Source organism: Peromyscus maniculatus, chromosome 9, assembly GCF_049852395.1.
Source record: "Peromyscus maniculatus bairdii isolate BWxNUB_F1_BW_parent chromosome 9, HU_Pman_BW_mat_3.1, whole genome shotgun sequence".
In the NCBI taxonomy this organism is placed as follows: Eukaryota; Metazoa; Chordata; class Mammalia; order Rodentia; family Cricetidae; genus Peromyscus; species Peromyscus maniculatus.
In genome coordinates, this window is record NC_134860.1 from 61,992,314 (window position 1) to 62,005,143 (window position 12,830).

The following is a 12,830-nucleotide window of genomic DNA, read 5'->3' on the forward strand; positions in this document are numbered from 1 at the left end:
GTGTCTCCTCTGTGACTTCCCTGATGTCCCTGGCTTGGGTGCTAGCCTCCTATCACAAGCTGCTGCGGGACTCCAGGGACGACAAGAAGAGCATGAGTTACAGAGGGGCCCTCATCCACCTCTTCTGGCGCCTCTTCACCATCTCATCCCGAGTTATCTCTTTCGCCCTCTTTGCTTCCATCTTCCAGCTGTATTTCGGGATCTTCGTGGTGGTGCATTGGTGCGCCATGGCCTTCTGGATCATCCATGGAGGGACAGACTTCTGCATGTCCAAGTGGGAGGAGATCCTCTTCAACATGGTGGTAGGGATCGTGTACATTTTCTGCTGGTTTAACGTCAAGGAAGGGCGGACTCGATACCGAATGTTCGCATACTATACGATAGTCTTGACCGAGAATGCTGCCTTGACGTTCCTTTGGTATTTTTACAGAAACCCGGAGAGCACTGACTCCTATGCCGTTCCAGCACTGTGTTGTGTCTTCGTTAGCTTTGTGGCTGGGATTGCGCTCATGCTCTTATACTATGGCGTGTTGCATCCCATGGGGCCGCGGGCTAAGGTCTTTGCCAGCTCCTGTTGTGCCGAGCTGCTCTGGGGCATTCCTTTGCCCCCCGATGTTGAGCCTATGGCACCTCAGACCCCTGGGTACCGGGGAACCCAGGTCACTCCCACCAGAGCCGTGACGGAACAGCAGGAGGACCTCACGGCTGACACCTGCCTGCCTGTATTCCAAGTGAGACCCATGGGGCCCTCCACCCCGTCAGGGCGTCCTTACCACCCAGAAGGGCCCCTGATTAAGATTGACATGCCAAGAAAGCGGTACCCAGCCTGGGATGCGCACTTTGTAGACAGGAGGCTACGGAGGACTATTAACATCCTGCAGTACGTCACCCCCACCGCAGTGGGCATTCGCTACCGAGATGGGCCTCTGCTCTATGAGCTGCTGCAGTATGAGTCTTCACTCTAGAACACCTTGACCCAGATTGAGAAGGGGACCTTAAGTTTGGTTGCGGTCAACGCCGCCTGCAAGAAATATAACCCTCCCTTCCCCCAATACACAGAACCACCACCACCACCGCCACCACCACCAACACCACCACCAACACTACAAAACGATCAATAAGTCACATCCCCTTCAGATAAGCTTTCTTTCCAGTCACTATATGTACACAAAGATATTCTCTATGTTTTGTAAGTAAAAACAAAAAGAAAACCTTTCTTTTGTTTTTTACACATAAGAAACAGTATTGAAAAAAAATAATAATCCCACACTACAGTTCCTAGGGTGGAGAAGGGGGAGCTACCTCCTCTCCAAAAGAAACAAAAAAAGTTTTCTACTTTACACCAAGTGTAGATCATTTATGGGATTGGTGCTGATTGAGAGAACAAAACAAAACAAACAAAACAAAACAACAAACAAAAACCTTCAACTGCCTTATGCCCTTAGGTGCTGAGTTTCGTTCGGTACTGTCACGTTTTCTCACTCAAAGAAGCTCTCTGGTAACTTTTGCACCAGGAGAGAAAAAAATCAAATAATCAAATGAAACAAAATCTACCAACAAAGCAACCGAATTAAAACAACAACCAGATACCAAACCAAAACAGTCCTTCCTATCTAATGATTTGTATTGAAAACAAACAAACAAACAAACAAGCAAACAAACAAACGAATTGACCAAAAGCAACGGCATAGAAGCCCCTCTCTTTATTCAGTCTCTCTGGCCCCTTCCCCATTTTTTGCAAAGCCTTCCAGAAGCTAAAGGGCTACTTGGATCTCCACTGGCCGGAAAAGCTACTCGAAGGCTGACTATGTGCCATTTTTACATTTGCCTAGCAAGAATTGCATTGTTTTCCCATAAAGACAAAAACAAGAAGGAAACCCCCAAACACCCAATTTGGTAAATTCTAAAAGCAGATCAAAGGAAATGTCCATAAACACCATCAAAGAGAATCCGTAATGATAAAACTCAGCATGGGAGCAAAAAGAATGACATCAGTTCAAAGGCACAATACTGAGTCCGTGACTGGTGACAATGATCTCTTCCATCACTTTAAGGCTGAGAAGGGTGTGTGTGTCACGTGTGACAGTGTGGGAGGCCTCTTCTCTTTTCATTTGGTGGGAAGCCTTAAATTGATCTGGAAAGAATTTTTCATTTTTCATTTGTGCTTTTGAAAAACAACATAAAGAGGAACACTAGAATATCTATCTATCTATATATATATATATAAAAAAAGTCAAATCGTATTAACCAACCCATTTCACAGACTGGTGCTTCTGTCAATGTGGTTGGCTGAGACTCATTCAGCCTGGTGCATTTGGGGTGAGTGGACTCTGTGTGTGTGTGTGTGTGTGTGTGTGTGTGTGTGTGTGTGTGTGTGTACACCTGCTGCAAGGTCTTGCCAGAAATACACAAAATTGCTCTGAGGCAGCTGCTGTGGTAACTGGGAGAGGGCATGGTGAGGGGCTGGATTGAGAGGTGGAGTGAGTGGCATCTGGGTGTGGCCATCCACCTGGAGAGCAAGTCCCCACCCAGCGGCAGAGGCTGTTCTTTCAGGCCCTGTGGCTTCGGGGAGGATTTGAATCCACTGTTTATGTTCTCACTATACCAAGGTGAATTTCTGGAGGTGTCACAAGTATGTCTGACCATTTGTAAAAATTTACATTTGTTTTTTAGAAGGTACTGTTCCTTTAAAGAGTATTTCTGTTTTAGGGTATTATTTTGATACCATTCTATCTCTACTTGGGCATACAAAAAAATTAAAGAAAAGAAAAAAGAAAATTAACCATAAAAAGAAAAATATCTCCGCAAAAGATATATATGTGTAAATATATATATATCTATATATACATACACAGTATTTTTAAGTCCACACTGTTAGTCTTTGTCGTCTGTGGGTGTGATTGCTTTTTAATTCTGGATGTAACTGTTCAGGGTGCAAGACCTCACACTGAGCTATACTTAAGAGAAGTTCAAAAACTGAGGAATTTTTTTTTTTTTACGTTTGATGAATTTTTAAAATTTTCTTTTAAATAACTATTCAAAAGAAGTCCCTTCTTGTCACCCCTCCATGGTTTATCCCAATCTTCTCCCCCACCCTTAAACCTTTAAACATATATTAGATGTGAAACTAAATGCTCCCTCCTTTGTCCCACCCCCTATGTCATGTGTTACCACAACTCTGCAGGCCCTCCCTAATCTGGGGTCTTGGGGGGGGGCGCCTACCTGGTCCCTGCTCTGGGAAGCAGGATACAACAGAGCACACTTGGGCTGAGGTGAAGACCAGCTGGGCTGCCTCTGCCTGGCAAGGGAGCGAGCCAGGGAAGGAGGGACGGCTTGGAACTGTGTGTGAGAGAGCAGTGACCCAAGGGGGCTCCCTACAGGACCTGTTCACTCTGTCTTTCTGCACCTGCTGGGGCTCTGTCCCCAAGCTCCAGCCCATGCTCTGCTCAGCCTGGGGAAGAAGAGTCCATTTGTGGGGTGGCAGGGCATTCCTTTGGCCAGCTCTGATCCCAGCTCTTGTGTGTCCCAGGTCTGGGGCTCTGTGTGCCACTGGAGTAGCTTCCTTGACGCTGTGCAGTGCCACACGTGTGCTCCGGCCCTCTGCCACGACACTTGCTTGTCTAGTCTTAGACGTGCCCCCATTGTTTCTCTCGCTCTTCGATCCCACCGTTGGCTTCAGTCTGCCGCCTCTGTGTGACCACTCTATCTTTAGCACACATGCTTAAGCACATGTGTTCAGGTTTACAGGAAACTTAGACGTTGTGGGTGTTGGCTGGGGGCATCCAGAGTTGGGAAAACAGTTTCTGCAAGCCTCCTCTCCACCCACCCACCCCCAAGCTTGGGTGGATCTACCTTGGGAATCTTCAGGTCTCTCAAGGACATGAGAGGGGAAGTTAAGGGGATCTAAACCCATCAAACCTGCTCCCATTGATTCCTTTGCCCCAGAATTTCTGATCTCTCAAACACAGTCTATCTCTACAAAGTGGCTCCCTGCAGGTCAGACTTGTCTCATAATTGGAACCAGGGATGTTACGAGGAATACACAAAGCCCAAGTAGATTGGGGGCCAGGAGACAGCAGGCTCCATCTTCCCTATAAGTGTCCTAATCAAGAAAAGAGACACCCCCCCCATGGCCTGGAAGACTCTGTATCCTACTCCATAGACACAGAATCACCCAATTCTTTGTGGCCCCCATGGCCTCTCAACAGCAGTGGCTCCTGGGTGGCTAAAAGAGGGCAGATCCTGTCTGGTGCCAAGGACAACTGTCCTGGTCATATGCCTTCCATGCTACAGGCTTCAGACCAATACAAATCCAATTCTCAGAAAAACATACCGGTATTTTTAAAGGCACCAAGTCACATCACTTTCTCCATTCTTGCTCCAGCCTGACCTGTTGTTACCACCCAGATGTTGGTCTCCTCCCGAGAGGCTCCAGGAAGGTCAGGTGCCCCCTTTTCACTTGCATCTGAGCTCCCTCTGCAATTCCTCACGTCCCTAAAAGAACTCGTGGCTTCTTTCCCCCTTGTCTATTCTGTGCCTCACTAACTGGCCTTGATGCTTCTGGGCCTGAGGACAATTTTTCTACCTATTTCTTTGGAGCAGAGCAAGATGGCTGCTGCGTGCAGGTTTGGGTCCCTGGTGTAGAGAAGGAGTCTAGGTGAGAATAAGGTTAGGGTGTATCCAGTACTCTGCAGTGCTAAGTCTTGGGCCAGGTGCTTGTGGGTGGTCATCTTGCATCTGTTTGTACAGCAACTGGCAAATTCTAAAATAGCCACACCAGATTTGGCTGTAAAGGGAAGAGAGGTCAGTGTGATTCCAAGGATCCAAGTGGCACTTGGAAAACTGCCAGGGAGATCTCAGCATGCCCCAGGGAATCCTGGGAAAGACAATCCATAGGAGAAGGAGAGGACTCTGAGGAGTCACCTTCCTCAAGTACCCAACCAGCCTCCCAGGGAGCAGTTCTAGGCACTGCAGATCAAACACCTGCCGATTCCTGGGCTCCACTCTTCTCGAGACACAACATTGTTTCCTGCAGGAAGGAAGCTAGGCTCAGCCTTTGGTCCTTTCACCAAGGTGCAGCTGGACCTGAGGTGGGCATGATGTCCTTACCCTATCTCCTCTTCTCAAACTGAGCTCTGTCTCAGTTTGGGCAGCCTTCCTTTCACATCTACAGCCCAGCCTCTGGAAGTTGGCATTGGTCATGGTTATCCAACCACAGGCCACAGCCTTATCAGCTCATGAGAGCATCCTAAGTCAACATGTGCCTGTCTCAACTTTGAAATGTATAACAATGTAAAAGGCAAGCCCATTTTCTTATAGAGCTTCTCTAAGCCTTTCCCTGAGGGAAAGGAAGATGTAGTGACAAAGTTTGCCTCCCCCTCCCCATCTCTGGCTGTTCTAAAGGTTTCTGTTCTCACTTTGAATGCTGCATCTGTTGCTACTGGCTGAATATTAGGAGATATTGACTTGACCTAGTCCCAGCTTTCTCCTCTGCCCACATGGCTCTTTCTGCCTTACTCAGCTCCCATGCATCGTCTTCTTTCTCTCTGTCCCTTTCTGTGCAGTGACTGTCAGGACACAGCAGGAGTGTTCTGGAGCCAAAGGTCATGAGTGCTATTAAGGATGGCTCCAGAGCAGCAGACAGACTGCCTCTCCAGGAGATTCTCCTTCTCCAAGCCAGCACCTGTGTCAAGGGCTAAGAATAGACCACAGGGACAGGAGCAGGCAGCATCTAGGGATGCCCATTGCATGAAGAAAAATGTGAATGCCCAAGTAGGAGATGCTGTCCTGGCTGGTCCCCAGCAGGAGTCCCTATCCCCCTCCTCAAACTGAAGTCAGTCAACAATCTATGTTCCAACCTTCTGGGAGGGTAGCTTCTAGAACATCACCCTCAAGTCAAGGGAGAAAAGATATTTATGGCTTCTCTTTTGGTACAGTGCTGGCTGGTAACTGGGAGAGCACCTGTCTCTAAGTAACCTTTGGCCATCTGTCACTGCGGATGCAGACGAGCAGTTAGCCATCTGACTCTGGTCCATCCTCAATGTAGCCCTGGGGCCCTCAGGCTTGGAGACTTGTTTTAGCTTCACACTTCCCAGGTGCTCTGCCTAAAGCCAGAAAGATCAAGAAGGGCCACAGGCTGATCCAGGGCTCTGCTGTGATCATGGATAACTCACTTCACCCCTTGATGCCTTGGTTTCTCCATCAGTAAAGTGGCCGAAGAGCAGGGATGCTCTGAAGGTTCAGTCAATGCGGCCCGTGGTGAAGGCATCTCATAGGAAGAAGGGTAACCCCACTTCTTGGGAACTAGAAGTGTGGAAAAAGAGGAGGTTTGAGATACACTCAGCACCCTGAAGCCCAGGAGGGAAGCAAGAACAACATGTGGACAGAGAGTGAGCCCAGGAGTAGTCAGGTATATGACAGCACTGTTAACTCAGTACAGTAACATCTGGCCAGGGACATCTGGTCACATGACTCCTGCTGGGCATTTGTCAATTCTTAAGTCCCATGATGTTAGTTTTTTTTTCTGAAAGATGAAGGAAAATACAGGGGAGTCTGCTTCTGGAAATAGATATTCGCTGAGTGTCTCATAGACACGGGGTGGGATGAGCAGAGAGGGTCTGGAGATGGTGTGGGAAGTGGCCAGAAGCTCTTTGGAAAGTCTCTCTTGCCTTTGTTCAAAGCCTTGAGGTTTCCCTTCTCAAATGGACTCATCTCCCCCGAACCCCCTGCAGAGGATGGAACGCCCAACTGTGCTTTTCCAACACCCATCTTGTCAGCTACACACACGCTCGTGCACATGGTGGGTCTTCACCACGCCCTGGTGTGCTCTGCTTGGAGCCTGCAGGCAGAACTGCAGAGATGCATGGGGCTGGAGAGTGGCATGCAGTTGCAGTCCTTTTTTTCCTTTCCGTATCTTGCCCTAAACTGAGATATTTTTCTCCCTTACAGTTTGAATTGAAAAAGTTAAGTTCAAAATTTCTTTTCCTGTCCCCACCTATGTTTTTCTTTTTTTCTTTTTTTGCTATGGTTTGACTGTTATCGTTTCAAATACCAAGATACACTTGTAACAAGAAAATGGACCCATCTTAAGAACATCACTGTTCTTAGGACCTAACCCAGAGTGAGAGCAGGTGGGAGCCATGGAGGATATGAGCACTCAGGGGTGCTGCCATGATACCAATTCTAAACTGGTTCCAAGGACCGTCTTGCAAAAGAAAGCTATAGAAGTTCCGGTTCCCATGAACCAGTCCACCTGGTCCTGGCCAGGTCAATTCTGGTGTAGAAATTCTCACCAAAAATTACAAAAAAAGAAAGAAAAGTCACTTTTGGAGACTGCCCCAGAGGAACAGGGTGCTCTCAAGGGCAGGTCTTGGGTACTGCTGCCAAATTCTTCTGCCCTTGTCCAGGGAGCCCTGGTCTGACTCCATTCCCACCTGTTCTGAGTCTGGTCTACAAGGTTAATGCTATCTGGTGCAAAAAAGGATCAACCAGCCACACTCTGAACATCAGTAATAGCTCCTCGGAGTTTGTCTGATTGTGTGTAGCAAGGCCAACCCCGCTGGCCTTATCTGTTCCCACAAGGTATTTCAGGTGGCAGCCGCAGGGAAAGAATGCAGAGACCCCCTGCTGCGCCGGTGTGCTCAACTGTGCTCCTTCTGACTCCTGAAAGGATCCTGCAGCATTTGTGAACGGGAACTCGGAGATGGACGGAGATGGACGCTCGGAGCCTGGGAGAGCCCCAGTGGATGGTAGGCAATAAGGAAGAGGCAGGATTCCGGAAGTAGACTCAAGGAGACGGTGTCCAGCTGGTCAGTGCTTCCAAATCCCCGGGGGCAGAAGCAGCAAAGTGTATTCTTTTCAAATGCAGGAAATTGATTTTACAGAGTGACCTCTTTAAGCATTTTCCTTGTTTTAACAAAAGGGTCAGAGAAAGCGTTTAAATAAAAGCATGGTGCTTTCTCATGGACAGATTGTGTCGTTGGTTATGAAAATGGCAAGACTCTGCCCTTTTGCAAATGTACCCAAGTCAAGTCACTCTGGGGCCAATTTCTCTTTCTGTGCCATGGGAATATTGCTTACCTACCTCACAGGGGTGTTGTGAGGATAAAGCAGTTTAAGGTTGGGTAAAGCACTTTGAGGATAACAGTGTTATGGTTACCAAGTTGGCTTTCTCCATTTTCAGCATCAATGGAGCACTGACTGGGTACAAGGTGCTATAACCGGGGTGGAAAAGGATCACGGGCTAATTCCTTATTCACTTCCATTTAAGTATATTTTAAAACGATAACAGAATTATGGAGTTGTCTCAATGTGGGGCTATATTACCGTTCTGCTCCCCGAAAGGCCACTCTCTTTTCAGAGATTTTGAAAAGTGGGGCTCCCTGTCCTCTGGCTTCTGTCAGAGAATGTGTTCCTGAGGTGATTCCTCCCTTTGTGGGAAGAGGAAGACAGGAATGAGCTCGTGCACCCTGGGACCAGCACTTACTGCTTTGGTTCTGTTATTTCAATTATTCCTCCCGGGCTCAGTATGGCAGCAACCCTCCTCTCTCTTTAGATACTGAGTGAGTCCCTGTGGCCATCCTGGAACAGCTTGGTACTTTTGGGTTTGTTCGTCTCCTTGGAAAGTCTGGTACTCTGTTTGCTGGAAAGTCTTGGCTTCCAAAGACGAGGATCTTTGCCAGAAAAAAAAAAAAGTACAACTGTCTTGTTTGCTTTTGTATTTTGGTGGTGGTGGGGGAGGAGATTTTCAAATCTCCTATAAAAGGCCTCATATAAAACAAAGCCTGTTTAAATTCCTCATTTGTTTTTCCATGTGCATTGAGCTCTTCCCTTCCCAGCACACGCTAAGGGCCAAATGTGTCTTCTAACAAATAGCACATCTTAAGTTGTTCAGGGAGCCCCGTGGCACAGGTTCCCTTGTGTCTGCAGAGAACCAACGTCTTCCTGAGCTGAGCAAGTAGAAATTCTAGTCCCAAATCCGGGATGCCTGGAAAATCCCTGGCCTATTAGCTTTGGGACTCCCAGTGTCCCCAAGTCCTCAGAAACTCTCCCGCCACCAGAGAGCCTCCTTAGAATCTGGTGGGAGCATCTGCTTTGTCTTAGAACCAGAATAAAATCACCCCTTATTTTTTAAAATTGTCCTATGATGCCAGTCTGAAGAAAGGAAAGAATTACTGTTTTCCTTAGAAAAGGGAGAAGGGACAGAAAGGGAAGGTTCTTTGTCTTGATGAGGACTGGCAAGGTCTGGAGGGAGTTTCATTAGGCACCTGAGGAGCACTAGATGATAGGTCCTTGTGCTTCCAGTCCAGAGCCTTTGGCAGGGGTAGCTTCAGTTTTGAGCCTTCTGAACTTCTGGCTGCTTCACTGTCCTTTCTCAGTGTGGACAAGCACTTCTTACCCCATGTTGTTGATTCCAGAAGACCTTCCTCCTGTGCTGCCAGTCCTTATGTACGCCTCCTTCCAGCGACCTCTCCTCCTTCCCCTCACCCCTGTGATCCTTCATAACCCCAGAATCACACGGGACTTATTACATCCAACTGTAGACTATCTTCAGGCCCTGGAAAAATTGGTAGGATTTCTGTTGCCAACCCCGACTATGAGCAATATTTCCACTATCTTTCTTCATCCACAGAGTGTTTTCTGGAAAAACAAACTTTCAAGAAGACCACTTTCCTAGTAATCTTATAGCAAAGCTGCTCCCTGGGGTGTGAGGAGAGAAGTTAGGAGGTGGGTCACGACAGATGAGAGTTCAGCCCTGGAGAGGCAGCCGGGACCGCTCTTCACACTCAGCCTGGGGCTTCTGCTGTTAGAAAAATGGTAGCTTTGTTATCAAAAAAAAAAAAATCGTATATTAAGAAAAGGAAGGAAAGAAGGAAGGGAGGGAGCAAGAGAGGGAGGAAGGGACAGAGAGAGGGAGAAACAGAAAAGGACCCCCGCCGCCGAGGTCTCCCTATCATCTTTGGGTGTCATTAGGTTGTCACGATGTTGTTTTTTGTTGTTGTTGTTTTGTTTTGTTGTTGTTCAAAACAAATACATATCCCACCCCTTCCCCTAAGTTACAGGATTTTCTGGCTCAGTGTCTTCCTGATAGCAAACTCTGGTACAGGCTTCCTGCCTCACTAACCCACTCTGTTATGTTCTGGCTTTTCTTGAGCCTTCTGAACTCAAGCCCTCCATCAGAAGACCAGAATCTAGTCTGCTTAGACTTGGGCAAGCTTTCCTTTTGGAGGCTCGTCTCCTAGCTGTCTCCATTTCAACCCAAAAATTCTCCGGGTGCGGCTGGCTGGCTCTTCGAACTTCTCAGGTAGTTTGGAGCCTTGAGTATACACCATTGGTAATTTCTATGAAGGGCTAACCTCAGTGTGTCCTGCCACACTAACCTCATGTCCACTCTGGGCACTGGTGGTTTGAAAACTAGGTTGTAGTCATGGTCTTGGGTTTCGATGAAGCAAAGTTCTAATTCATCTTGAGATTCCAGGGGTTTACTCCATGGACCAATGAGCAAGTATCTTCTGTCCACTAAGATGAGGACCTACAATTTGGCAGTTCCAAGCTGCCACTGGTGCCTTGGCCCATCCCTTCCTGATTACACAAGGCCTAAGGCTTTCCCAAGGCACAGACACCCCATATGCCCACAGGACACTCTCTCCTCTTCTTCCCTATCCCTGATGGTCATGGTCAGTTCTTCCCCCAAGAGGAGAGGTGAGTGAGTGGACTGTAGTGCCCCAAGCTCAGCACATACCCTCCTTACCCTTGACTGTGCCAACATGAACCACAGTTTCCAGAGAGCAGAAACCAGTCAGCTGAGCTTTCCAAATACTCAGCTTCCTAGCCACCTACCAATAACCAAATCCTGCATTGGAAACAGTGTGAATGAGCCAGTTTCTAGCCCCCATTTCTTGGAAACATGTCTGTAAATTAGTAGCTTAGCCTAGGCATCAGGAAGGGCTTAGCAGCAACCTTGCCTTTGATCACATGGGCCCTCATGTGCACCCTAAGAGGGGGTGGGGAGAAGCACATCCAGGGGACATGCATTATGGAATCCTTTGGAGGGAGACTACAGAACCCCGTATCTCTTGATGCTAGCATATGCCAATCAAAGTCCTGGCATGAGGTTAAAGCAGGGGGAGAGGAAAGATAGCAAAAGATAGATAATCCAGGCCTAGAGGCTGGAAAGGAATTTCAACCTGTCACCATAGACAAGCATACAGACTCCCAGGGGGAAAGCATTAAATGTGAGCTCTATGACCTTGGGCCAATTATTTAGCCTTCCTACTTACCGATTTTCTGGCTTCCCAAAAGGCTTGTTTCAATTTTAAAATACTCAAGATGCCTGATTCAGAAACTGAACATCCAGTAGAGCGAGGTAGAATCTGGGAATTACACAGGTGCATGGGTAGACTGGCCGATACCACGGGAAGGAGCACATGACCTTGAAGATGAGGAAAGACTTAGAGAAGACAGCTTCCCAGCTGAGCCTTCCACTGGTTTCCATCAGAGTACCACAGCCTACAGCCTCTCAGTGCCACGAAGTCCACCTCTCGCCCAGTGTCCTTTGGGAGACAGTAATGATGACTAAGTTGGATTCCACTTTCTTGCTACCATCACCGGTGGCCAGGAGCAGCAGCAGCAGCATCGACAGCGCATAGATGAGCCTTCAGACACCCACTGCCATAAGTAGGAGTACCCGAGGCCATTAGGCAGAAGAAAGGCAAGTGGGATGGTATGCTTGAAGTCAGTTTTTACCCAGAAAGAAGTTCCAGGAACCCTAGCAAGGAGAAAAAAAAGGAGCAGAGATCATGTCCCTACCCCAGTGGCAGACAGACTTCCAGACAGCCAAGGCTACAGTGGTGGAGGCAAAGACATGAGAGGAGGCCCAGGGGAAGAGTGGGCACGTCGCTGTTTTCCATCCCAGGAGGCTGCTGGAGGTTTCCTTTGCAGATGGAGGACCTTTCTGTAAGAGCCTGGTATTTGTCCCTTGCTGCTCATGCTGAAGCTGGATGTGGACACGTGACTGGTGATATAGAAAGTGGTAGCAACCATTTACTTACCACCTACAGAAATGGAAGTGCCACTTGAGGAGGTACAGCTAAGCATTGGGATTGGAAACCATGAAGGCTAAACCTGCAGCTTGAGGAAGCAGAAGGAGAACCAAGAACCCCATTTACATCAGCAAACTACGGATGTGGGTCACCATGCCACACTCCCACTGCCACCAGCCAGCTGAGAGGTCCCTGTGCAGACAGCCATTGTAATTCTGGTCCCTGGTCTCTTTAGCTTATCACCACGGGCTTAGACAGTGGGGACAAAGACTTGGAGCCTGCGGGACCCACCAGCATGGCCAGTGGACTCTTCTGTTCCAGCCTAGCCTTAAAGCCAGGCAAGGACAGTCATTAGTGAGGGCTCTGCACTCTGTTCCCACATCCACTTTCCTGCCACAGTCTAAGTACCCATGCCAACTAGGAGTGTGGCTTCCAACTGGAGTCAGAAACAGAGAAGATTTTCAGGGCTAGCAAGTACATTGAGGTAAATTAAAGGCCACTGTGTCTGATCAGCAGCAGCACCTTTCCGGTTTTCCAGTGGCCCGTGGAATTCTTAGTGCTTCAGATGGCCAGTAACTTCCATTTTCTTAGCCAGAATCTCAGAATGGAGTAATAACGGTTTTAAGTCCTTAGTTGTGTGGACACGTGCGGACAGCTATCTGTCTTCGATAATCTTCCTTTGGTGCTGTTTGCGGCTAACTGGATGGATGTAATAGGTCCTCCCTTCTTCCCTGCTCCTTCTTTCTTCCATTCTTCCCGTTTACCCCTTCCTTCCTTTCTTTTTCTTTC

General features: G+C 48.0%; 1 protein-coding gene across 1 annotated transcript in view; it reads left to right on the forward strand.

Annotated features, from left to right (window-relative positions):
* Positions 1-12,830, forward strand: part of Xkr6 (XK related 6) — a 256,506-nt gene that overhangs the window by 220,784 nt on the left and 22,892 nt on the right. The window contains exon 3 of the mRNA XM_015989382.3: positions 1-12,830. This exon is cut by the window's right edge and continues 22,892 nt beyond it. Within this exon, the coding sequence (XP_015844868.3) occupies positions 1-965 (965 nt within the window). The 3' untranslated portion in view covers positions 966-12,830.